General features: G+C 39.6%; 1 protein-coding gene across 3 annotated transcripts in view; it reads left to right on the forward strand.

Moving 5' to 3' along the window:
- The window catches only part of AGK (acylglycerol kinase), a 97,013-nt gene that overhangs the window by 48,400 nt on the left and 20,619 nt on the right, over positions 1-27,994 (forward strand). For all 3 annotated transcript variants that reach the window (XM_040260011.1, XM_040260014.1, XM_040260012.1), the window contains exons 6-11: positions 4,493-4,585; positions 6,189-6,221; positions 7,561-7,655; positions 12,371-12,440; positions 24,762-24,841; positions 27,699-27,756. In XM_040260011.1, the coding sequence (XP_040115945.1) occupies positions 4,493-4,585; positions 6,189-6,221; positions 7,561-7,655; positions 12,371-12,440; positions 24,762-24,841; positions 27,699-27,756 (429 nt within the window). The remainder of the gene's footprint in view (positions 1-4,492; positions 4,586-6,188; positions 6,222-7,560; positions 7,656-12,370; positions 12,441-24,761; positions 24,842-27,698; positions 27,757-27,994) is intronic.

The following is a 27,994-nucleotide window of genomic DNA, read 5'->3' on the forward strand; positions in this document are numbered from 1 at the left end:
TGGTTTACTGATTTTTAATATTAGACACTTTCATTAAATCTTAGAGTTGAATGGTCATTTAGTCCAGTTGACCATGCAGTGCTGAACTCCACCTTGTCTGAGACATGGTCTTCCAGTTGTTTGCCTGCAGGGATGGGAGAGAGGGGAAGAACACTGACGTTTATTTTAGAACCTGTAATGTATACTGCAGACTCTACGTATAAGAGGGCTGAGAATGGTCACTTAAGACTGATACTGTTTATCCCTGAAATGTTTGGTTGAACTCAAAAGTAGAACACCTGGGCCTACTTGGAGCTTTCTTTGAAGGGAAATTTTTTTGTAAGTGTGTATTAAATTTCTTTAGTGTCTGTAGAAGTATATCAAGGTGTTCTATTAATATTAGTAAGGTTGAAATTTTTAAAAGAATTTGTGCATTTCATCTAAGTTTTCAAATTAATAGGCATGAAGTTGTTCATAAAATCTTCTTCTTTTAAATTTCTGTACCATCTGAAATAAATCATTGTCATGCTCAATATTGTTTTACTGTTTATCTATACCATATTTTTTTGCCTCCCAGTCATGTGAGAGCTGTGTCAATTTAATCCTTGCCAAGAACCATTTTTTTGGCCTGTTGATCCCTTTATTTATGTTTGTTTCATTAATTTTCAGTCTGTCTTTGTTTCCTTCATTCTGCTTTCTTTGGATTTTTTTTTCTGCTTCTGCTGTTCTGACATTTTAACTTGAATATTTATTTCATTAGTTTTCACCCTTCTTTCCTAGCATTTGCTGCTTCAGCTACATCCTAGCAGTTTTGATATATTTTCATTATCATTCATTTCTAAATGTTTTCTAATTTTCATCATGATTTTTGTTTGACCTGTGAGTTATTTAGGCATGTTTTAAAATTTTCAAAACTTTTCCACATCTTTTTGTTAATGATTTCTGATTTAATTGTGCTATAGTCAAAGAATGTAGTCTGTATAATTCCAGTAAATTTGTTTTATGGCCTAGCATGTGGTTTGTTTTCATAAATGTTTTATGTATGCCTGAAAAGAACAGGTATCAGTTATTGGGTACCATGTTCTATATATGCCCAGTAAGTCACGTCTGTTAATTGTGTAGCTCAAAACTTATAATGTCCTTACTATTTTCTTCTGTTTTAACTATAGATTATTCAGAAAGAGGTGTTAGAAATATCCATCTGGATAGATTTGTCTATTTCTCAATGTAGTTTTATCCACTTTTGCTCTTTTATATTTTACGACTGTCAGTAGATGCATTCACATTTCAAATTATTTCATTTTTCTTGCATTTTGACCCCATCATAATGCATAACCCTTAAGCATTGATGCTGCCTTTTACTGTGGTCTATTTTATTTAGTGTTATTAGTAACCATACTAGCTTACTTTGGTTAGTTTTTGCCTGGTATAAGTTTTACTTATCTTTTTAATTTTAAGACAGTCCAACTTATTAATTTTTTCTTTTAGATTTGCTTTTGGTGATTTATTTAAAGACTCATCACCAAACCCAGGATCACCTAGATCCTCTACTATGTTATTTTCTAGAGATTTTATAGTTTTTTATTTGCATTTAGATCTGTGATCCATTTTGAGTTAATTTTTATGAAAGGTATAAAATTTGAGTTTTCTGCATCCTTAGGCCACTCTTTCTCCTTTCTCTTTGGTGCATTTAGAATTTTCCTCTTAAGGTTAGAGCCTCAAATATATCATCCCTATTAATGTAGTCTTTTAAATTATGGTCTGTTAAATGTGTCAGTGTCTTTTGAAATTCTGGTTCTTTCATTCCTGTACTCATTCCTGTTTTTCACTTTTTCTTGCAAATATTTGAGTACCCCCGGTGGCTCAGTGATAAAGAATCTGCGTGCCAGCTCATCAGATATGGGTTTGATCCCTGGGTCAGGAAGATCCCCTGGAAAAGAGAATGGCAACCCACGCCAGTATTCTTGCCTGGGAAATCCCATGGACGGAGGAGCCTGGTGGGCTGCAGTCCATGGGGTCACAAAGAGTCAGATACTACTTAGCAACTAAACAACCACAGCACCTCCTATAAAGTAAACTCTGTTCTAGGTATTGAGGGTAGAGTCTGAACAAAACATTTTCCCTGTCTGTCCTCAGAGAAATTCTAAAGTGGGAAAAGAAGGGATGCACATGATAAACATATATAAATAAACTTACGGTTTGTCAGGTGGTGGTGAGTGCCAAGAGGAAAAGTCAAGAGGTATAAGAAAAGTAATGGGGCTGTTAGTTTAGTTCAGGAAGCCGAGGAAGGCTGGTCTTATAAGATGCCCTTTGAAAGAGACCTGGAGGAAATGAGTGAGTCATGCAGGTGGGCGAGGGAGAGGATCCAGGGCCAGCATACTGCACGTTCAGAGGCTCTGCAGAGTATTTGTGGGTGTTTGAGGAAGAGTAAGAAGGCCAGTGTAGTTAGAGGAGCTTGAGCAAGGAGAGATAGGCAGAGATGAGGGTGGAGAAGTCAGGAAGGGCAAGATTGTCAGGTTTGTATCACTTATATATTCAGTAAATGACTTTTCCTCTCCCTGTTGAGCAAGTGTTATTCAGGAAAAGGCTGAGTGGAGAGCCCTAAAGAAATGTCATCAGGAATCTACCTACCATTTGATGCTCCTCCCCTGGGGGCATGTTACCTTGAACACAGACATTCACTTGGTAATCAGTTCACCCAGTTGTGTTCTAGTGTATTGTTCCCACGTATCTCCACCTTGTTCCCAAGGATATTATCAAATAGCTTTCCCGGTGCCCTGCTGAGGACCAGATAGAATGTCTATTTGGATTCTGTATCTTCTTATCTGTGACTTCCCTGGTGGCTTAGACTGTAAAGAATCTGCCTACAATGAGGGAGACCCGGGTTCGATCCCTGGGTCGGGAAGATCCCTTGGAGAAGGAAATGGCAACCCACTCCAGTATTCTTGCCTGGAAAATCCCATGGACAGAGGATCCTGGTTGGCTACTGTCCATGGGGTCACAAAGAGTCGGACACGACTGAGCGACTTCACTATCACTATCTTTTTATCTAGTAATCTGTCAAAGATGAGAACAGTCTGAGACTCCTTGTTCTTGGAGAACCCTTGCAGATTACCAGTGGTCACCTATTTCGGGATGTTTACAAAGCCTCCTTTTAAATTAGGATCAACATATATTCTTTTTTTTTTTTTTTTTTTAATGAAATATTTGGATTGATTGAGTTCAACCACTAGAGGGCAACAAATTTAATCAACCATGGGTATGTAATGAAACCAACATAAAAACCCAAAGAGACAGGGTTCAGAGAGCTTCAGGGCTGGTGAACCTGTGGAAATCTGAGAAGTGGTGTAGCAGAGAGGGCATGGGACGCCCCTCCCCACACAGTTTGCCCCAGGTACCTCTTTGTTTGTTCATCTAAATCCTTTCTAATAAGCTGTTAAGTGTGAAAAAAGATGTATTTGCAAATGTATAACTGCAAAGCCAGTCATATGATTTTTTTCAGGATAGAGGTAGAACCATACATCATGAGATGAGGTGATGTTAGTGTAGGACTTCTTTTTTTTTTCTGTGTTGACTGTGGCTGGGTGCTTTAGCCCATCTGAAACCTCAGTCTCTTAATTTTTTGCCTATTAGTTTGTCTAGTAAAATGTCCACAGGCAATAGTGTTTCCTTATTATTAATTGCATTACCTTTACATCTGTTAAAATCCAGTATTTGGTTTTAGTCGCTCTGTCGTGTCCAACTCTTTGCAACCCCATGGACTATAGCCCACCAGGCTCCTCTGTCCATGGAATTTTCCAGGCAGGAATACTGGAGCAGATTGCCATTTCCTTCTTCAGGAGATCTTCCCAACCCAGAGATTGAATCTGCGTCTGTTGCATTGGCAGGCGGGTTCTTTACCAGCTGCACCACTGGGGAAGCCGTTATTTAGCACAGTACCAGTTAAGAACAGGTACCTTACTGATTGCTTTTCACGAGAAATCTCTTAGCCTTTCTTCCAATACACATGATTTCATTGATAAGGAAATTAAGATCTTGAGGGTTTAAAGCCACTCAGCTAAAAAATAGAGTTGGGATTTAATCTGGGTCTCTTGGGCTCTCAAATCTGTGCTCTTTTCATTACATCTGTTTCTCCTTATTTGTGTACACATTTGACCTCTTGCTTTCAGATGAAAGTCATTGGATAAATGAATAATAGAATCTGCACTGGACTGAAAATGAGTCCCCTGATTGGCTAACTGTAACTGAGACACATCATCAGTTTGAGTTTGAATTTTATTTTTAAAGCAAGGAGCTGACTGGACGGTTTCTGAGGTCCCTTCCAGCTCTAAACATATAAAACTATAAAGACCATATCTAGTTGCTTTAGCAGCTATTTAGTTTTTCATATGCATCAATTATGAATTTAAGAAAAGATTCCGTGTAAAACTGTAAAGAAACTTCTACATTTTTAGACCTTTGGGCTTGCGGCTCTAGAATGATACATTTACCAAAGGCTTCCTTTGTATTGCAGACAGATTATGAGGGCCAAGCCAAGAAACTCCTGGAACTGATGGAAAACACAGATGTGATCATTGTTGCTGGAGGCGACGGGACTTTGCAAGAGGTATGGCCACTGTTCTGTCTGAAGCCATTTTGTAAATGAGGAAAACAGAAGTGAGATCTTAGTGCGGGGGCATAAAGTGATTATCATTTAAGGAAATGGTTTCTTGGTAATCCATTCTTTCCAGGATTGTTTTCTCTGTGAAGCAAGCATAGCATTACATTTTTCCTTATGGACTTTTATTTCATTGCTTTGTATAAATTCTGAACCCAGCACATAGAAAGGTTTTTGTTCTATCAAATTGAAGGTAGATAAAGTGGAATAAAACAGGGTACAAAATGGTGCTGCGTGTGAAACGCTTTTTACATTTGATGACTCTTCTGCAGTAGCCCTGTTTATTATGGAATCGTAGTTTCAATTTTGGGAAGGTTTCTTGTAAAACTTAAATAATGATTCCCTTTTTAAAAGAAGGCATGTGTCCATTCTCACTTCATTTCCATCCTAAGTAATGTTAACTCCTAATGGTACCTTTAGAAGCAGAAGTTTCCATGTTCACGTGTGTGTACTGCCTTTGTTCTGCAATACCTTTTCCATATTGCTTGCCTGGGACAGTAAGTATACTGCCCTGGGAATGCTCTTCTCTTCCAGGGCAATAGACTAGCTCCTTCATTACATATTGGAAGCCCCTGAAGAGCCCCGTGCAGGGGCCCCTCCCCCTCAGTCCCCCAAGCTTGTGTAAACGCTTCATCCGGACCTCATTTCTCTTGCCTTTTGCCTCTACCTCTGGTTTGCCTCAGTGTTTGTGGGTCAAGAGCTCCCAGCAGGCAGGGCATTGTCCTGTGTTTAATTTAGCAACCATGTGAGCCTTAGTAAGCTGCTTTTTAAAAGGCTGTGCTAATGATCTTCTAATTGTTTTTATGGCTTTTTAATGAAATGTGAAGAAAACAGATAGCATGCCAACAAAGAATGAAGTGGGCCACATCAGAGCCCCATTTAATCCCCAAATTCAGGGAGGCAGGAGATGGGGAGAAGATTGGTGTCAGCTTTGACTTTACAAAATGTTTTTAAGAAAGATAACCAAATTGTGTATCTGGTATAATCTAGTCATAAAACTATGCCCTGATTAAAAAAAAAAAAATTAGTGAGAAATGTAACAGAATGTAAACAACTCACTAATGATGTCTGGTGGGTTAATGAGGAAATATTCTTTCTTCAGGTATTTTTTACAGCTTTTACAAGACTTGTGCATTATAGTTTAAAAGTGAAAAGTAAATTATGTAAAAATTCAAATTAAAAATGTCTTTTTATAGAGGGAACACAATTTCCCTTGTCTTTGTATTCATCGATAAGAAACTTTTATTGAGAGCAGGCTTCTGAGTGACCCATCTTACTGAACTTAAAACATAATTTTGCTAATATAATGTGGAGGTTTTATAATTATTTTATCTTAGTCTTTATAGTCGTATTGATCCCAGGTGAAGAATAAAACCTAATTTAGCTCTGATCTTATTGGAGAATGGTTTGTGTTTTAAGAACCAATACATCTTTTGACATAGTTTCTAGGAAGAAAACAAGAGCAAGTTAGTGGTCCATGAAAATTGAATCCAATTATTTTATGATAAAGGAACTACAAGGTGTTTATAATAATTTTTTAAAACATTTTTAGGTTATTACTGGAGTTCTTCGAAGAGCAGATGAGGTGAGCTTTAAAATAAGAATAATTACATTTTGACTTTCACTTTCCTCCTCTTTCTTTATTCCTCCCTCTCTCCCTCCCTATTTTATGTTTTAAGGTGGGAACAAGTTTTGCTTCCTTGGATTTTAGAAAGTAAAATCTGCCTGTTATAGAACACTTTTATTAACCCGTGGTGGACTTTTGCTGCTTTGGGAATCTAGAATATCCGATGATTTTTTTTTTAACCGAGTTGTTTAAACTATAAAATTTCCCTATAAAATCTTTTTCTCAAAGGATTCCTTCATTAATAAACCATGGTATATTCATATGTTGGAAGCCACACAACAGTTAAAATGAATTAACTAGGCTTACAAACATCTACGTGGTAAATCTAAAAAATATTCAGTAAAAAAGTCAGGTTGCTAAAGCATGTTATACATTTCTGCAAAGTTTTAAAATTCAGAGAACAAAGCTACTGTTGATGGAAGCATCAACTATGTAGTCAAAGGATGATAATGTGGATGGAAAGGAATTGTACCAAGTCTATGATGATGGATGGTTGGTCTCCTTTGGGGAAGGGGAAGAGCAAGAGTGTGAGAAGGGACTTGAACTGCATCTGCATCAATTTCTCTCTTAAAACGCTGAAGCAAATACGGCAAAATGTAATAGTTGCCAAATCTGGGTCTTGGTTACATGGGAGTTGTGGGATTATTTTATCCACTTTTCTACAATAATTTAAAGTGTTTTAAATAAGAAATACAACAAGAAAAAGTAACCACAGTGAAGAAGATCCTTCACAGTCCCTTGGTAATAATAGATTGAGCTCAAAATAGTCTTTAGAACCTTACAGTATCTATTAGTATTTGTAGCATTTGATTAAGTCCTCTGGTAGCCTTCTGCTACTTGACCTTGCATATTCTCTTAGCCTTGTTTATACTTGCAATAGTTTACAAGGCAATTTCACCTGTCCTCAGTCACTATACCAGTGTTAGACATTTTAAATTGAATTTTATCTGCAACTTTGTCAAATAGTTTGGCAACGTAATACAGTCTGTCACAGTCATGCAGTTACGTAATATCCAAGACACTCATTTTCTAAACCAAATTTCTTTCAATCCATTGCTATTAGTAAGTATTCAAGTATTTCTTCCAAATTTGAAGTTTTGTTGTTTTCATGAACTGCCTTGTTCTAGAAACTGCTTCCTTAGGATTACCTGATGGCTGGTCTAGGGGTGTGGGATGGAAGACAGGGAGGCAGGGCCAGGGTCACTTACTTTGTTTTATGGACACGTCTGTGCCTCTTTGTTCGATCTCATTTTCTGACCATGGCAATAAAACTTCCCTCTCATTTTCTCCCCACCAGGCTACCTTCAGTAAGATTCCCATCGGATTCATCCCACTGGGCCAGACCAGTAGTTTGAGTCAGACACTCTTTGCTGAAAGTGGAAACAAAGTCCAGTAGGTTGTCAGTGTGGGATGGTAGCATTTGTGGGTGAGAGAGCCTGGGAATGGCAGATCCGCATGTGTGATACAGACTGAAGTGACTTAGCAGCAGCAGCAGCAGCCTGAAACTTCAGATCATTAAGAGGAGGAGATCAGAGTTCAAGCATTCGGTTGATTGGAAAGTTTCTCTGTTGGGTGGTGGGACCCTGGTGACCTAATATTAAGTCCCCAGGTGAGGTATGGTGATGAATACTGATGTCCTTTTGTTTCTTATGAAGTTAGCTTTGCTGATCCAAGCATACTCTTTGTGTGCTTTTGTGTTGTAAGATTCTCTGGTGAAGACAGATTCGCAGTGCTCATTTGTTTTGTGTTAAGTATGCATGATGACAAATAGCAAATCCCCCGTGGAGACTGAGCCAGCAGCCTTGGCTCCATTACCTTGATAATATAAGTAGCTAAAACAACCAAATATAGTCACCTTCTTTAGTGAATGCCTAAAGTAGAAGGCGGTACAGAGAAAGTCGACAGAAAGCAGTGCAGCCCTGACATTTAAACTAAATTGCTGTGAGTCTACCGTTGTCTTCAGGAGTCAGGCAAATTGTTACCATTGCACTTTTCTTTTGAAAGCATTCTGTAAACAAAAATTGAGTCTTTCAAGAAGATGGGAATCTTGAATTCGAGTTGTGACTTTGATTAGAAATAGAATCTTGGACACATCATTATCAGGGTCTCACTGTCGGTTGCCTGATCTTTATTTTTTAAACTTTTTGTTTTGTATTAGGATATAGCCAATTAACAACATTGTTAATAATTTCAGGTGAACAGTGAAGGGACTCAGCCATGCATATACATGTATCCCTTCTCCTCCAAACTACCCCCTGTCCAGGCTGTCACATAACATTGCTCAGAGTTTCCTGTGCTATATAGTAGGTCCTTGTTGATTATCCAGTTTAAATGCCTGATCTTTAAGGCTTTGTGACACATTGGAGAGGTCAATAAATAGTGTTTGTTGAATGAATGAATTGAAATATTCTCAAGGCATTTCTGTTTATAACCTTCCAGAATCAATGACAATAACAATATGCAAGTGGTTTTCTGTTTTGGATTATTTTTTTTGTTTCTGCTTTGGGATTTTTCTTTTAAAATGTAATGGACATACAACATTATATTAGTTTCAGATGTACAACACAATGATTGAATATGTGTATACCACCACGGTAAGTATAGTTGACATCTGCCACCAGACAATAGTTACAGAATTTTTTCCCTTACAATGAGAGCTTTTAAGATATGCTCTCTTTAAAACTTTCAAACATACAGCACACTATTAGCATTAGTTGCCATGCTATACCTTCCATCCCCACAACTTACTTATTTTGAAACTTTTGACTCCCTTCACCTGTTTTGTTTTGCCCACCTCCCACACCCCACCTCTGACAAACGCCAATCTGTTCTGTGTCATTTATGAACTTTTTTTTTAAGATGCCACCCACAAAAAAGTGAGATCATATAGTATTTGTCTTTCTCTGTCTGACTTAACTTCACTTAGTGTAACACCCTCCAGGCTCATCCATGTTGTTGCAAATGGCATAATTTCATTCTTTTTTATTGTTGAATGCTATGTGTGTGTGCACGAACATACACATGTATCACGTATTCTTTATCCATTCACCTGTCAGTGGACACTTAGCTTGTTTCCATATCTTAGCTGTTGCAAATAATGCTGCAACAAATATGGTGCATATATCTTGCGAGTTAGTGCTTTTGTTTTCTTTGGATAAATAGCTAGAAGTGGCATTGCTGAATTATATGGTAGTTCTATTGTTAATTCTTTGAGGAATCTCCATACTGTTTTCCACAGTGGTTGTACCAATTTGACATTCCCACCAATGGTGAACGAAGGTTCCCTTTGCTCCACATCCTCTATAACGCTTGTTATTTCTTATCTTTTTGATAATAGCCGTTCTCACGGGTATGAGGGGATATCTCTGTGTGTTTCAATTTGCTTTTCCCTGAAGTTTCATGCTTCCGGGCCATCTTTTCATGTACCTGTGGCCATATGTATGTCTTCTTTGGAAAAATGTCTGCTCTAATCATCTGCTCATTTTTCAAGTGGATTTTTTTTTCCCTCTATTGAGTCGTATGAGATATTTATATGTTTTGGATATTAACCGCTTAGCAAATATATGACTTGCAAATATTTCCTCCCATTCATCAGGTTGCCTTTTCATTTTGTTGCTGGTTTCCTTTGCTCTCCAGAAGGTTTTTAGTATGATGTAGTCCCACACTTTTATTTTTGCTTTTGTTGCTTTTGGTATCAGATTCAGAAATTATCACCAAGTCTTACGTCAAGAAGCTTACCCTCTGTTTTCTTTTAGTTTTATGGTTTCAGGTCTTAGTACATCCATCAGGTCTTTAATTCATTTTGAGTTTATCTGTGTGTGGTGTAAGCTAGTGGTGCCATTTCATTCTTTTGCATGTGGCTGTCCAGTTCTGCTTGGGGATTTTGAATAGACTGGTTTTATGGATTTATTATTGCTGTTTAATTTTAGGAGTCATCTTATATCTTTTAACAATTCAGTTCTTTGTTTTATATAAAAGCCTTGGTCCATATATCACAGATTAGGCATAAATGTAGACATGCACTAATATCAGATCTTTATTAAAATGTCCCTCATACCTCAAGTCTTCATCTAGTGGGGAGTATCCAGTCCTTTGCCAGTCTTCCTGCAGCTGAACGTGGCATTTCATTTTGCTATATATTTTCCCCCAGTTTAGAATTTCTGAGGGACAATAAATATGACAACCAGTGAGGTAAAGGTTTTTGCTTGTCGGAGACAAATCCTGTCTGGTTCGGGTCTTGATCACTTGTGATAGCTGGTCTTTCTGCCTATCAGTGTAGATTATTTGAACTTCTTGCCAGCACTATCGAATATGTCAGCAGTGCAGAGGCAGACGGCATTCCTGGGAGAATCCCTCACCTTTCCAAAGCCAGGGTCTATGCTGGGCACCCGCCCTCAAGGCCTTAGATAGCCCTCAGTGTTTTGAGAGCTGATTTTCCCTGTAGTTAAACTAATGTTGTTGCTGCTTCTATTTATAATTTGAAGATTTTTAAAACTTAATTTATAAGCATGCCCCAGGGCTCTTAGGTAATTAAGTCGGTCTGCCCTGGGTTCAGAATTTTGTAGACCCTCTTAACATGGCAGGTGCCTGAGGCTATTTAAAAGAACAAGGCTTTGCTTTTTGCATTGCTGTCAAGATTTGTTGTACCATAATTACTACAGAAGAAAAAGGAATTTTGAATTCAGAATGTTGCAGATAAATAAGCCTAAAAAATAGCTGTTCCATGCTACAGGGCTGCTTTATTTAGAACTTTCAATTATTGCTAGAGGATGACAAATTTAAGGTTGCATGTTAACCATCTTCTGCCAAGCAATTTTGAAAAAATTTAATATGGAAAGGCATTTTTCAGTTGGAACATTTTTTAAAGGTCAGCCTCTCAAAAGCACTTCTTAAACCTCTTAATGTGCTAGGTACCACTCAGAGCAAGCATGGAACTTTAGGATTCTTTCTGATAACTTCCTCTGAAATTAATATATTCATATCGAATTAATCTGAACTGGTGATCATGCATCTTGCTTTCTCCTAAATTGAATCTCATTTTCTAGACTTCTACCTACTTCCCACATAGCATCTGTCTTGGAGGGGGAAATAGGATAAAGAGAAATTTGAGAGAGTAAATGAGGTTGTTTATTAAGTTTCAGCTTGCTTACTAGGGAACCCAGAATGTCATCCAAGCATTCACGTGTATATTTTGAGGACTTATTATATTTTTCTAAAATAACTTCAACGAATCCTGTCCTTTATTTATTTTTTCTTTTTTTGAATGTAATCCCACACCAGAGATACCTAGGTGCTTTTTTTTCTTTTTTAAAATAATCTCATTTATTTACTTTTATTTATGGCTGTGCTGGTCTCTGTTGCTCTGTGGACTTTTCTCTAATTGCAACAAGTAGGGGCTACTCTCTAGCTGTGGTCTGTGGGCTTCTCATTGTGGTGGCTTCTCTTGTGCAGCACAGGCTCTAGGGCACACGGGCTTTAGTACTTGGGGCGCATGAGCTCAGTAGTTGCGGCTCCCTGGCTCTAGAGCACAGGCTTGGTATTTGGGGCGCATGGGCTTAGTTGCTCTGCAGCATTTGGAATCTTCCTGGATCAGGGGATCGAATTCATGCCCCCTCACTGGCAGGCGGATTCATTACCACTGAGCCAACCAGGGAGGCCCAGTCCTGTCCTTTAGTTATCCTTCAGATTACTAGAGTAAAAAGGTATATGGTTTTTGAAGTGCTTGACTTTGTTACAATGAATGAAAGATGTTATGTTATTTATTTATCATAATTTCCAATGATAAGAATTGGACACAATGTAGACCCCCAATAAGTGTGAAGTAAATAAATGATTAGTGCTTCGTATAAATTTCTCTTTGCTGAAGCCGCCTTTTTGAGTCAGAGCCTTCCACTCTATTTGTATTAGCAATTCTTTTATACTCCCTCATTCTACTTTCTTGGGGGTATTTCGAAGGGATATGTCTTTTTCCTGATTCATCTGTTGGTACTCTGGGCAGGAATGGTTGTGTTAGGGGGGTGAGTGTGTGTATATGTGGGTGTGTGTGTCTTGTGGGGACTGCTGCTTATTCTTCACAACGTGATAATTTCCTTCTTGTTATCTTTTAGACATATTACAGATGCTACACTTGCCATTGTGAAAGGAGAGACAGTTCCACTTGATGTCTTACAGATCAAGGTAAGGAGGTCTTTTCATCAGAGTTTGAAAAAATTACAAGCTAATACATATTTAAAAAAATAAAATGTAATAGTTCAAATAATGTTAGAATGAAACCAATTCCTCTTCTTACCCTTTCCTATCTGAAGTATAACTCCACAGAGAAAATAATTTTACCTGGTTATTCTAGCTCTTACCACTAATTAGTATAACTATGATGATACTTTATAAAATTGTAGTTAAAAAACCCCCACAAAACTTGAAATTTACATCATAATCATTTTTCTGTGAAATTCAGTGTAGGAGGCGTCCCAGGTGGCACAGTGGTAAAAAACCTGCCTGCCAATCCAGGAGACCTGGGTTCAATCCCTGTGTTGGCAAGATCCCCTGGAGAAGGAAATGGCAACCCACTCCAGTATTCTCACCTGCAAAATTTCATGGACAGAGAAGCCTGGTGGGCTGCGGTCCACAGGATCACAAAGAGTCAGACACAGTAGAGCAACTGAGCACCCACACACAATTCAGTTTAAGCATATGATGCCATGTACTGGTTTATCAGTTTTAGGCCTTATCTCTTGGCCTCTCTTACGTATCAGAAGTCCTATATATCACCTCAATATAGTTGTATCATGATTTTTAGTTCCTCTGTTGATTATGTTTGACCCACAAGTAATTTTTCTTACCTTACACGGTTGTTTTGAGTACGGAAAGAGCTAATAAAAGCCCTTGGGGCGGCACCCGGTTTCATGTTGTGTGTAGTGGCTATCTCTTAATCTCATGTTCTGCCACGGGCAGAACCCTTCTCATGACCTGTCTGTCCTCTGGTGGGCCTTCTGTTGGGAATTCAGGTTATTTTGTTTTCTTGTATTCTCAGCTCTCTGAAGAGCTTAAGAAAAATTATGATTCTGTAGATTATCAGGATTTTTCTCAGCTTTAGGGTAGGAACAATGTTCTCTGTTGCTTCCTATATCTTCTTTTGGGTGGCCTAACATTTTCTTAGTGATTTGTAGGTGGACTTATGAATTATTCTAGAAATACGTTTGCTGGCTCTGCCCACTGAAGGGGCTTGAGACAGTGACAGCAAACAGCAGTGAGCATACCTGGCGCCCAGATTTTGGTCTCTTAAGTACATTCCCTAATTAAACTTAGCAGCACTCTGTGCAGAGAGGTCTTTCAGTGGCAGGGCAAGAACAAAGCAAAGAACTACTGGAAAACTAACGGGGACAGCACTGAAATGACGTGGGGGCCAGCCTGATGGGATCCTTCGTTGTTGTTCAGTCCCTCAGGTGTGTCCGACTCTTTGCAACCCCATGGACTGCAGCACGCTAGGCTTCCCGGTCCTTCACTGTCTCCCAGAGCTTGCTCAAACTCATGTCCATTGAGTTGGTGATGCCATCCAACCATTTTTTCCACTGTCATCCCCTTCTCCTCCTACTTTCAATCTTCATCAGCCATCAGGGTCATTTCCAATGAGTTGGCTTATCCTATCAGGTGGCCAAAGTATTGGAGCTTCAGCATCAGTCCTTCCAATGAATATTTAGGAATGATTTCCTTTAGGACTGACTGGTTTGATCTCCTTGCAGTTCAAGGGTCTTGAAAGTTCAAGACTCTCAAGAGTCTTCTCCAACCCCACAGTTCAAAAGTGTCAATTCTTCGGTGCTCAGCCTTCATTATGGTCCAAATCTTGCCTCCATACATAACTACTGGAAAAATCACAGCTTTGACTGTATGGACCTTTGTTGGCAAAGGTAATATGTAATATCTGTATTACATATTAATAATTGTAATATCTCTGCCTTTTAATATGCTGTCGAGGTTTGTCAAAGTTTTCTTCCAAACAGCAAGTGTATTTTAATTTCGTGGCTGCAGACACCATCTGCAGTGATTTTTGAGCCCAAGAAAATAAAGTCTGTCACTGTTTCCATTGTTTCCCCATCTATTTGCCATGAAGTGATGGGACTGGATGCCATGATCATGATCTTTGTTTTTTGAATGCTGAGATTTAAGCCAGCTTTTTCACTCTCTTTCACTTTCATCAAGAGGCTCTTTAGTTCCTCTTTGCTTTCTGCCATAAGGGTGGTGTCATCTGTATATTGAGGTTATTGATATTTCTCCTAGCAATCTTGATTCCAGCTTGTGCTTCATCCAACCCAGCATTACTCTGTATCTAAGTTAAATAAGCAGGGTGACAGTATACAGCCTTGACATACTCCTTCCTAAATTCAGAACCAGTCTGTTGTTTCATGTTTAGTTCTAATTGTGGCTTCTTGACCTGCATGCAGGATTCTCAGGTAAGATGGTCTGGTATTCCCATCTCTTTAAGAATTTTCTAGTTTGTTGTGATTCACACAGTCAAAGGCTTTAGTGTAGTCAATGAAGCAGAAATAGATGTTTTTATGGAATTCTCTTTGCTTTTTCTGTAATTCAGTGGATGTTGGCAGTTTGATCTCTGGTTCCTCTGCCTTTTCTAAATCCAGCTTGAACTTCTCTAAGTTCTTGGTTCATGTACTGTTGAAGCCTAGCTTGGAGAATTTTTAGCACTACTTTGCTAGTGTGTGAGATGAGTGCAGTTGTGTGGTAATTTGAACATTCTTTGGCATTGCCTTTCTTTTGGATTGGAATGAAAACTGACCTTTTCCTGTGGCCACTGCTGTGGCCAAATTTGGAAAACAGCAGTGGCTTTGCTGGCATATCGAGTGCAGTACTTTAACAGCATCATCTTTTTGGATTTGAAATAGCTCAGCTGGAATTCCATTACCTCCACTAGCTTCGTTCGTAGTAATGTTTCCTAAGGCCCAGTTGACTTCGTATTCCAGGATGTCTGGCTCTAGGTGAGTGATCACACCATTGTGATTATCTGGGTTGTGAAGATCTTTTTTGTACAGTTCTTCTGTGTATTCTTGCCACCTTTTCTTAATATCTTCTGCTTCTTTTAGGTCCATACCATTTCTGTCCTTTATTGAGCCCATCTTTGCATGAAATGTTCCTTTGGTATCTCTAATTTTCTTGAAGAGATCTCTAGTCTTTCCCATTTTATTGTTTCCCTCTATTTCTTTGCGTTGATCACTGAGGAAAGCTTTCTTACGGGTCCTTGGCTGTTCTTTGGAACTCTGCACACAGACGGGTGTGTCTTTCCTTCTTTCCTTTGCCTTTCGTTTCTCTTCTTTTATCAGCTATTTCGATGGTATCCTACTAGCCACTTTTGGAGCAGTTCGAACATCAAAAAGAGTAATGCTAATGGATTATAACACATTAAATAAAAATGATCAATCCTGAATCTACAGTCATATTACAGAAGAATCACCAAATTGTGTAAGTTATGACAGAGTTAGAGAATTACCGTTTGGCAGTCACTAATGAAGTAATTCAAGCAGAGATCATCAGTGGATGCCACACACATTGAATAGAAGGTTGTTGAGAAACAGATATCCACACAGTCTCAAATTATGCCAAATTACTGTAGTTAATCATTACAAAGGGAAAAACACCTTTATCATAGAGAGATCTAGCATACACCACCTTATCCAAGTGATCAAATAGCATCACCAGTAATGGGACAGATGAACGTCATCTACCTCCTGATATGATACATTGAGAAGGACACAGCATCACCTACGTAGTGTCTTGCCTAAAACATTAATCTTAATCTAACTGACTCTAATCTTGAGAAGATAATCAAATCCAGGCTGTAGGACATTCTAGAAGCAACCACTGATTTGGCTTCTTTAAAAATATCAGTGTCATGAAATCTTCTTTTAGAAGATTTAATCTTGAGCAGTTAAGGAAAACTAAAGAAATATCATAATTAAGATAGATCTTGGATTAGAAAAATGAAAAAATAGTGTCAGCTATAAAGGATACCAGAGATATTTTAATAGGATGATATATGGTGCCATGGTGTTATGGTTATGTCTGTGTACGTCCTTTTTCTTAGGAGACACATGCTGAAATTTTTTGAGTGAAATGTCATGAAGTCTGCAGTTTCTTGTACACACACAGATAAAGCTAATATGAGGAAATGTTGGCATGGTGAAGCTGAGTGTGAGGTAAAAATGGTGTTCATTGCACATATAAACAGTTTTTTGGTTTGACATCTTACCAAAGGTAAAAGTTTGGAGGGGAGAAGCCCCAACAGCTATTGCAGGTTCTTGATCAGAATCTTCTGAAAAGGGTTCGATTCCTGGAAATTGAAAAGGAAAAGATACTCTGGCTTGATAGCAGTTAAGTATCTGTTCCTTTGTCATCTATATTTCTCCCCATCCCCCCACCCCCGCCAAATAATCCTGTAAACAGTGAATCCCTCATACTTTACTCAGATTTGGCCTTAAAAATGTACCAGCTACGTTCAAGTTGTCCTCCAAAGGTTATGCACATTTTATATTCGCGCAGGTTTCCAGGTATCTGTGGAAGCGCTGTGTCACGATTCCAAGCTTCAATCCTAAAATGCACTCTTGTTCTATAGCGTTCGTTATGTGCTTGTTCACAGTTGATGGACCTGTGAGCTTGCAGTCTGTTTTCCTTTTATTTTCCTTGTTCTTTATGCAGTGACCTCTGCACTCTCCACCATGACCTTGCTGGTCAGGGTAAAAGTGATTTAAGTTGCAATTGATTCTTTAGCATCTAATAAAGCTTAATTGTTTTCACAAAAGGTACTGAGAGAAATGTTAGGCTAGAAAACGAAACTGCAGATCAGCATCTATGAAGATATTATTCTAAAATATTGTTACTATCAAAGGAATGAATCAGGGTAGATCTCTTAATAACCGAGTGAGTTACTGCTTCTCATTTATGTGTGAGAAGTTATACATTCTGAAATAATTAGGATTTAACTGGAAATTCTTGACTGTGCTTGCATTTAAATATCTCTTCTCCTTTATCTTTTTCTTTCAAATATACCGATTCTGTGAATTGATAAAACCGGAGTCAAATTTACCACAGCCACTTTATATTGGTAACACACCCCGGGAAAAGCAGAAAACTTTTAAAATCAATTCCCAGAAAACAAAGTACAGTAGCCCCTACTGTGGTTTCTGAGGCACCCAGCTAGGCTGAATTTGTCTTCTTTCTTTATTTCTGGAAATTGCTTTCAAAATATGCTGGAAAGCATTATAGATGAAGCCTGATACCAGATTCCTCTTCTTTTAAAAAACAAACCGAAACACAGTTAAACATATAATGGAAGATTCTCAAAGATTAAAAAAATGGCCCTTAGAAGCTCTAATAGTGCTTTATACTTTCATTGTAGAGTATGAGTTCGCATCTCGTTAGGTCCTCTAACTCAGTGAGAGAGGCAAGGTGTGTATTACTGTCTTCATGGAACAGATTAAGAAATAAAGGGTTATCTGATCATAGACTAGCTGTGCTGGAGACAAAAGAAGGGTTCTCTGTCTTATGGGCCATTGGTTTTTCCTTCAGTGCTTTATCCAGGGTGGGGTCACTGTTTTCCTGTCCCACATAGATATCTACAGTGCCTTGAACTTGACTTTAAAGTAACTACTGGAAAGATTTATGGAATTCTTTCTGGTTCTTTATTTTGGTCTTTTGGTTTGACTCAGACTCTGCCAACCCAGAACCAAATGAGGAGGATGGGGCAGGCGGTGAGGAGTGAGACGCTCCCCACCCTTCCCCACTGTCATTCCTGGCTCATCACATGGCTTCTTTCTGTGAAAGCCCCAGCTCGGATCCTTCTCATATGATGATGCTTAGGGCTGCTTTAGAGCTCCTTCTACCCTGGGCTTCCCTGATAGCTCAGTTGGTAAACAAAAAAATCCGCCTGCAGTGCGGGAGACCCCCAGTGTGATCCCTGGGTCGGGAAGATCTGCTGGAGAAGGGATAGCCTACCCACTCCAATATTCTTGGGCTTCCCTTGTGGTTCAGCTGGTAAAGAATCCGCCCGCAATGCGGGAGACCTAGGTTTGATCCCTGGGTTGTGGGAAGATGCCCTGGAGAAGGAGACCCTGGGTCCGATCCCTGGGCTGGGAAATATTCTGGCCTGGAGAATTCCATGGACCGTATAGTCGGACACAACTGAGCCACTTTAATTTTTTTTGCCTTACTTCTTTTTCTTCATCTAAAATCCCTAAGATTCCTAGGTCGGGCAGCTGTCTGGTTGACCAGGATTGTTTTCTTTTCACTATTCTGTTCCAGCCAGCTCTCCCAGTTAGTTACTTTCCTCTGCAGAGCACAAGGCCATTCTGTGCAGGGAGTCGCTCTGTCCACGGGAGCCTCTGACTTGGTGCAGCGTGTCTCCTCTGCTGCCAAGATCTGGCTCTGCACCATCTTTCTGTATCCATTCTTGTTTTATGACCTCTCCATTTCATAACCTATCAGCCAGACCTTCACTGCTGAGAAGGCAATGGCATCCCACTCCAGTACTCTTGCCTGGAAAATCCCATGGATGGAGGAGCCTGGTGGGCTACAGTCCATGGGGTCGCTAAGAGTCGGACACGACTGAGTGACTTCCCTTTCACTTTTCACTTTCATGCATTGGAGAAGGAAATGGCAACCCACTGCAGTGTTCTTGCCTGGAGAATCCCAGGGATGGGGGAGCCTGGTGGGCTGCCATCTATGGGGTCACATAGAGTCACAGACCTTCACTGACCTAAGATACAGTGATGCTTTGACTGCTGGCTTCTACTCTATCCATTTGACCTTGCTTATTTTTGCCAGACTCACGTGTTCTCTAACTGGGACCAGTCTCTTCACTACTGAGCCTCAGACCTCTTCTCATTCTGAAGGCTCTGTACCCATCTGCTTCTCTAGACTCTTCATACTCCTTTCCTATTGTCCAGAGCCCTTTATACCACTTGCTGGAACAAGAACAGCACCTCAGGTCTGTGGAACCTTAAGGTTACAAGGCTTTTCAGTTAGTCTTAGCAGGATAGTCCCCAAATTCTTCCCCCTACATGATGAAAGGGAAAGTGGTTTTAGAGCACCATTCAGGAAATCTTGAGTACTTATCTCAGAACTTCTTGCCTCTGCTACATGCTTTAGAATAGCATTTCCCCGAGGAATATATTACACTTATGCAGGATGTCTTTCCAGAGAGGGCTGCACCAATGATTCAGGAAAACGGTATATTGTATTTCTCCTTTTGGAAATTTACAATGTACATTAATGTATGAAAGACTCTAAGAAGAACTGCAGTCAACATAACTTGTTTAAAGCCAAATACATTTGCTATTTCCCAACCTATTTCAACATGGAATCTTCTGACACCAAAATCATCATCATCAGATATAACACTTAAGATCTTAAAAGACATTTGGAAAATGTTCCCATGGATACAGCGTACTATTCACGTAGTGTTGTTTCCCTTAGGCTAGAACATTTTCTCCTCTTGTTTCTTTCCTTTCTCTCTCCTCTTCTCTCCAACCTCCCTAATCCAGATTCTTTTTTTATTTTATTTTTATTCTTTTTAGGAGAAGGACTGGTGAAATCACTGTGGTATGCACTTATTGTATTGTAATCTAGTATTCTTCCTCAGTTGAGGGACTTGGTTTGTTTCTCTCTTTTTAATTAGCATGCATCTTCCCTTGTCCCAATACTGTATGATTCAGCCTTGTTCATTCTCTTTCAATCCTATATAGTGCTTAGGTCACTGTTGAGAACCTCCTATGTATATCTGCAAAAATTATAATGAATAAATAAAATAAACCAGGATTCTTATAAATATAGATGTATATACAGATATACACATGTATATATGCTGAATCAAAAAATATAGTTACATTGCATTAAAAAAAAACTTCCCACTCACTACTTCCTACCTGTGTGAACCACCAGTTTTCTGTATCATCTGTGAGCTTGTTTTTTTCTGTAGTTGTTAGGTTTTTTTTTTTTATGATTCCACATGTAAGAGAGATCATACAATATTTTTCTTCCTCTTACTGCATTTAGCCTAATGCCCTCAAGGTCCATCCATGTTATCCCAGACGGCAAGATTTCATCCCTTATTTTATGACTGAATAATAAATAATGAGCAGGTCTGCATGTGTGTGTGTACACGTGTGCGTGTGTGCATGTGCCACAGTGTATCCGTTCATCCGTCAATGGACACTTAAGTTGTTTGTGTACCTTGGCTATTGTTAATGTTGCTGCAGTGAGCATGGGGTGTGTATATCTTTTGAGTTAGTGTTGTGCTTTTGGATAAATACCTAGAAGTGGATTTGCTTGGTCACATGATAATTCTATTTTTAATTCTTTGAGGATCTTCCCTACTGTTTTCCATAAAGTGAAAGTGAAGTCGCTCAGTCATGTCTGACTCTTCGCGACCCCATGGACTGTAGCCTACCAGGCTCCTCAGTCCATGGAATTTTCCAGGCAAGAGTACTGAAGTGGGTCACCATTTCCTTCTCCAGGGGATCTTCCCAACCCAGGGATTGAACCCGGGTCTTGTACCCTACAGGCAGACGCTTTACTGTCTGAGCCACCAGGAAGGGGCTTCACTGTTTTCCATAGTGGATGCACAAATTTACATTCCCACCAGCATTCACAAAGGTTCCCTTTCCTTCGCATTCTTGACAGCATTTGTTTTCTTATCTTTTTGATAATAGCCTTTCCAGTAGATGTGAGGTGTTATCTCACTGTGTGTGATTTGCCTTTTCTGATTAATGATGCTGGGCGTCCTATTGGCCATCAGTATGTCTGTTCCTATGCTTTGCCCATTTTTCAGTTGGATTGCTTCTTTTTTCCTATTGAGTTGTATGAGTTCTTTATGTATTTTGGATATTAACCCCTTATCAGGTATATGATTTACAAACATTTTCTCTCGATCATTTGGTTACCTTTTCATTTTGTTGATGATTTCCTTTGCTCTACAGATGCTTTTTAGTATGATGTAGGCAATGGCACCCCACTCCAGTACTCTTGCCTGGAAAATCCCATGGACGGAGGAGCCTGGTGGGCTACAGTCCATAGGGTCGCTAAGAGTCAGACATGACTAAGCGACTTCCCTTCCACTTTTCACTTTCATGCATTGGAGAAGGAAATGGCAACCCACTGCAGTGTTCTTGCCTGGAGAATCCCAGGGACGGGGGAGCCTGGTGGGCTGCCGTCTACGGGGTTGCACAGAGTCAGACACGACTGAAGCGACTTAGCAGCAGCAGCAGCAGCAGCAGCCCCACTTATTTATTTTTGCTTTTCTTGCTTTTGCTTTTGGTGTCAGATTCAGCAATCATTGCCAAGATTTATGTCAAGAAGCTTACCCTCTACATTTTCTTACAGGAATTTATTGTTTCAGGTCTTCTATTTCAGATCTTTAATCCATTTTGAATTAATCTTTGTATATGGTATAAGCTAATGGTCCAGTTTCATTCTTTTGCATATGACTGGCAGTTTCCCTAGCATCATTTACTGAAGACATTGTCCTTTCCTCATTGTATATGTTTGGCTCCTTTGTCACAAGTTAATTGACTATATATTTTGGGGGTTATTTCTGGGCTTTTAAAATCTGTTCTACCGATTTTTGTGTCTGGTTTTATGCAAATGCCATGCAGTTTTAATCATTACAGTTTTGTAACATAGTTCGAAACTGGGAATTGTAATGCCTTCACCTTTGTTCTTCTTTCTCAGGATTGCTTTGGCTATTTGCATTTGTGTGTGTGTGTGTGTGGTTCCATGAAAATTTTAGGATTATTCTGTTTCTTTGAAAATGTCATTGGAATTTTGATAGGGATTACATTGAATCTCTAGACTGCTTTGGGTAGTATGGACATTTGAACATCAATAATTTTTTCAGTCCAGGATCACAGAGTATCTTCTCATTTGTTTGTGTCACTCTCAGCATCTTTCATTAATGCCACGTAGTTTTCAAATTTCACCTCCTTGGTTAAATCTATTCCTGGATACTGTGTTCTTCTTCATGCAGTTGTAAATAGGATTGTTTTCTTTATTTCTCTTTCTGCTGTTTTGTTATTAGTGCATAGAAATGTTACAGGTTTTTGTGTATTGATTTTGTATCCTGCAACTTTACTGAATTTCTTTATTACTTCTCTCATGTCATATGTAAATAGTGATGGTTTTTCTTTTTCCTTTCCAATTTGATGTCTTTATTTCTTGTTCTTGCCTAATTGCTCTGGCTAAGACTTCCAATACTATGTCAAATAAAAGTGGTGAGGGTAGACATCCTTGTCTTTCCTGTTCAAGATCTTAGACAAAAGGGTTTCAGTCTTTTGCTGTTGAATAGGATGTTAGCTGTGGTCTTGTCATATATGGCCTCTATTATGTTGAAGTGTGTACCCTTTATACCCACTTTATTGAGTTTTCTTTAAAATCATAAATCATTGTTGAATTTTATCCCATACTTAAGTGTGTTCCTCTTATAGCCACTTTATTGAGAGGTTTGTTTTCTTTCTATCGTAAATTAGTGTTGAATTTTATCACATACCTTTTCTGTATCTAGTGAAGTGAACATATAATTTTCACCCTTCTTTGTGTTAATGTGTCAGGTCACAGTGACTGATTTGAAGATGTTGAGCCATCCTTGCATCCGTGGAGTAAATCTCACTTCATTATGGTGTCTGGTCCCTTTAATGTATGGTTGAATTTGGTTTGCTAATATTTTGTTTAGGGTTTTTGCATCTGTATTTGTCAGGTATATTGGCTTTTAATTTCGTGTTTTGTCCTTGTCTGATTTCGGTATCAGGGTAATGCTGGCCTCATAAGGTCAGTTTGGAAGAAATCCCTCCTGTTTTTTGGGAGAGTACGAGAAGGATTCGTGTTAATTCTCCTTTGAGTATTTGATGAAATTTACCAGTGAAACTGTCTGGTCCTGGATGTTTGTTTGGTGAGAGGTTTCTACAGATTCAGCCTTCTAACTAGTCATCAGGCTGTTCAGATTTTACCTTATTCTTTCAAATGTATGGATTGTCTTAGAACTTACGTCATGTTTCCCTGACCATCTGTCTGCTCTGTTCCCTCACTCACCATACAGTTGCACCCACCCTGTACTTTCATAACACTCGGTACATATCTCTCTTCTTTGGACCTACTGCATGTTCTTATTGTCTGTGTCTATCACCCCATTATACCATGAGCTTTTTGAGGACAGACATTTTTTATTGCTAGTTCCTAATATATACTGTAAATATCCTTAATGATTCATGGAAAAAAATGATTAAATGAATGATGAATAGAGTGAGAAAGACTCAGGCCCTGCTATCTTCCACAGTATGCACTTGGCACCCAGGAGACTAACACATCCTTGCCTTGCCCGTCATGACGTAATCTTCCCATCACCTCTTTGCTCTACTATTTCTCTCTTCCTCTACTGTTTCTTCTCTTGCTCAAGCAGGTACAGAGAGCAGAAAAGCAAATCTGCTTCAGTGGATAGACAACCAGGGAGTGAGAGGCCAGTGTCTTTTCCTCGTAGACTGGCCCTATTTGTGTATGGTTCTCCTAGAAGACCCTCGCTTGTTTCAGCATAGTGGGAACAGGAGTGAAAATGGGACAGACGTCCTCTCCTAAGAAGATTTAGACACTTTCTCTCGGCCAGCAACTTAGAGTGCCAGGAGTCTCCTCCAGTTCCTAATCTTCTTCTTATGCTGGTTCTGATGATGGCACAGTGGAAACTGACCTGGTTCTGTGCACGGTTAGCAAATTCTGTGGAGTTGTGTCTAGCAGTTGGCAGCTCTCTTTAGAAGGTGAGGGTACCTTTGGGCTTTTGCTGCAATTCTGAGCTATAGGGAATGTCCCTTTCAAAATTCAGATGTGTATATTTTCATCTAGAAAAAAGTCCAGCATGGAGTATAAACTCTTAGAGACAGTGGCATTGTTAATGTTTGTTTTCTATAATAGGTATTGCTAAACTCACTGATTTATTAGACTTTGGTGATTATAATATGCAGTATTTCGCCATATAGCACTGAATTAAACCCGAATCACTTTGCGTCCTGATTTGTTATGACAAATACCTGGCTGTATCTTCAGAGACTCAGGTGAAACATTCTGGAGTACATGCCAGAACTCTGATGATCTTGCTCTACAACTCTTGGCCCTCCATAGAGAACACAGGTTTAAACTACCTAAGACAAGTACAAATGAGAGAAGAAGTTCTGGCTGACCCGACTAATTGGTCCAAGAATCAGCATAGTGATTACAGTCTGAAGTATGATACCATGTTTTCTTGCCAGCAGATTCATGAGGCCTAATACATGAACGTTGGTTTCATTTTATTTCATTACTTTTACTGAGTACTCAAAAGAGTTCATTTCTTAAATTTGGAACATCCCTTTTGGAATTTTGTTTTGATGAAACATAGGCCGTGAACATTTGCTGGCTACTTACCTGTAGAGAGTTCCAGGTTCTTGTCATTAATTTAAGTGAAATGTATTTAATTTCCAGGGTGAAAAGGAACAGCCTGTGTTTGCACTCACCGGCCTTCGATGGGGATCCTTCCGAGATGCTGGCGTCTCAATTAGCAGGTAGAAGGGCACTGGGTTAACCAGTGGTGGTTTTTAAACACCTTCTTACTCTGTTCCTGTCTTTGAGGTTTCAGTATACAATGATCTCGGAATACATGGGGTTGAATTATATATGAATAATATATATGAATACATGGTTGAATTATGTATGAAGAACAGAAGTGAAGTTTACATTCTGTGTGCAGAGAGGCTGGGGGAAGTCCCAGTTTCCTCCACGCTGGCTGAATGGTAGCTCAGGATGAGCAGTTTCTAGACACTGTTTCTAGACATCATATGTGACCGGGGAGAGGGAGGCTCAACTAGACCAGAGGGGCACTGGGTGACGTCTCCTCCTACTGCCTGCTTAGCTGGGTACCAAGTCCAAGGTACCACTGCGGCTGCAGCCTCCTGGGGCTTTGACAGCCCTGGGTGGAAGTCCTCCTTTCCCCCAAGAAGTGTTCTTTCTGAATGCCTAGCAGATTCACCGACCCCAGGCCACCTCCTTCAGAGGAGGGAGAAAGGCAGAGACCTGGGAATGCTGGAAGGTGGAAGAAACAGGCCTGCAGAGGAGGCGATGAGAGGGCTGCTGGTGGCTTTTCATGGCAACCTGCTTATTTTTGGTGAATTCATTGTGTAGCATAAGACTGCTGGCTCGGAAAGAGGGTGTGCCCTGTGCTGTGTGCCGTGGAGAGGCTGTGTGGGCAAGGCTTCCTGAGGTGGGGCTGGAGGAGACAGGGCGTGAGGTTCGCTCCTAGCTGGTGGGCGTTATTTTCTTTCTTTACCTCTTCTTGACAACATGCTTACAATTTGAGTGTAGTCTAAATGAACGATGATTGATCTCACACACAGCTTTTATCAAGAAAGCTCTCCTTCACTTTGTAGGCATTCTCGCCATTTTCTTTACAGAAATCCCTCTCATTTGTCCCACATGGTTATTCCTGCTAGTGACGTTCCTGACAGTGGACTGTCAAAGGAGAGAGACCACTGAGTTACATCACGCACTGTGTTCTTTTGTTTGCAAGTATGCACGGTTATCTTCATTCCACAAGTCCTCTTGTATCTGATCTGTAATCTCACGTGACAGCAGTTTACCATGAGGAATTGCTTAGTTTCCCCTGAGAAAGTCTGATGAGAGTAAATTGCTCTTTCTTTTTCTTTTGGCCACACGACGCGCTATGTGGGATCTTCCTTGACCACGTGGGGTTCCTTGACCAGGAATGGACCCCATGCCCCCTACAGTAGAAGTGTAGAGTCTTAACCATTGGACCACTGGGGAAGTCCTACATTGCTTTCTAAGTGTATTCAGCACAAACATAGGTCAGCCCTTGAGGAATATCACACACAGGCCCATGTTCTGTTTCATTTCTGAGCCTGGAATTTTAAAATGCTGGCTGTTATTGTACCTGGATTAGAACCAACCACTGAGTCACTCTGTGTGTTATGGGAGAAACAGTAGGGGTGCAAGAAGCCATTTCCTAGCTGACCTCTCACAATATCAGTTCAGAATAAAGTTATTTATTTATTTCTGAATCCGTTTGGAAATAAACTGCCTTGGCTGGGATGTGTTTCTGTCTGGCTTCCCTGGAAAAGAAGCAAAGCATCAAGTGAGCTTTCCAACAAAGCAACAGAAACAAAAACACTAGATAATCAAAGCCGTCCTTAATAGCCTTGTGGTGCTTACTAGGATAATAGTTAGAATGGTTCTGCTCTGCTTGTTGGATGGCTAAACTCCATATTCTGGTGTTCAAGACCAACTTAATCCGTCATCATCCCTAACGACCGAGTTCTGTGCCTTTGTTTAAAGCTTTTGCTCTGGCAATTACTGTAAGCGCTTCCCGAGCTGTTACTCCTTGTCCTGCCTAGAATGATGTCCTTGCCTCCTCCTTGTGTCTCCATCCAGCCCAGGTTTCTAGGTCTCACGCCCTCACTTTGTTCTTGTGTCATTTGTTGTGCAGGTGTGGCTGCTCCAGTGACTTTAGAGCCGTAATGATTTCTTGTGCCTTCTTGACATTCCTTACCAGTAAATAGTGATCAGTTTATACCATGTCATAGAAATATGTTTACTTCTCGTTATCTATTATATTGGGGGGCCTTATTTTCTCAGAAGCCCGCAAAGGCAAGAATTTTGTACTGATTCTATTGCTTCTGTTTCCTCCATGTACACAGTAAGTGCTAAATGAGTGCATATTGATTCGAATTGAATAGGGAGCGGTTAAGATGGGCTGGTAAGTGAAAGAGAGACATTTTAAGAGGGAAGTCTACTTTATGCCGCTTTTCTAAATCCAACCAGGCATCTTTTTCTCTTCAGTGGCTTTTAGGAATTTAGCAATATGAAGTAGACCCTCTTTACTCCCAGATTTCACATTTGCCATGTTGAAGCTGCATAACATGAGTAATGCAAAATGATGCTGATTTACAGATTTTAATTGTATGTTTGTGTGTTAAGAGAGAACGCAGTGTTCAGCATGCAGCCATTTAGCTCACGAGTAATACATCACCACCCACATCTACATCTCGTCGTAGCTTTATCACTCTCCACTCATTCAGAATGTGAACTCAACTGTGTTCCATGGTGGAAAGTACCTATTACAGTGATACCTGTGAATTTAGAGATTCAAGAAGACTCTGATTATATATCTCATAAATTGCAAGGATTTAGCTGCTGTATAACTAATTATGTTCTGTTTGACGTGGTATTCAAATGCAGATTAAAAACTTACTGTAATACTTTTTTATGCTAAACCACAGTCTCCAAACCTCCAGGGCAGACACTTCTGGTAGAGGTGTAATTCTAATGTATTATCTGTCCTGAATGCTATCTAGCACATTGATAGTTTTTTTAATAGTCTAATCAGATTTTTATCTTGCTCTTTCTCAGGTACTGGTATCTTGGGCCTCTAAAAACCAAAGCAGCCCACTTTTTCAGCACTCTTAAGGTAAATGCAGGCTACAGTATTGAAATTTGACCTCTGGTACTTTGTTATTCCTTTGTGATGTGGGTATTTGGCATTTTTAAAAGTTTGTTGTTATAGATGTATATGGCATGCTCCTAAAATGGGGCCTATTTACTTACACACAAATCCAGAAAGCATTCCTATTCTGATATTTCTCATCTGCCAACTTCTTCTCTATTACCAAACCCATATTTAATTTCATTTTACTATTTCACTTCCC

This window comes from Oryx dammah, unplaced genomic scaffold (genome assembly GCF_014754425.2).
Source record: "Oryx dammah isolate SB20612 unplaced genomic scaffold, SCBI_Odam_1.1 HiC_scaffold_18, whole genome shotgun sequence".
NCBI lineage: Eukaryota > Metazoa > Chordata > Mammalia > Artiodactyla > Bovidae > Oryx > Oryx dammah.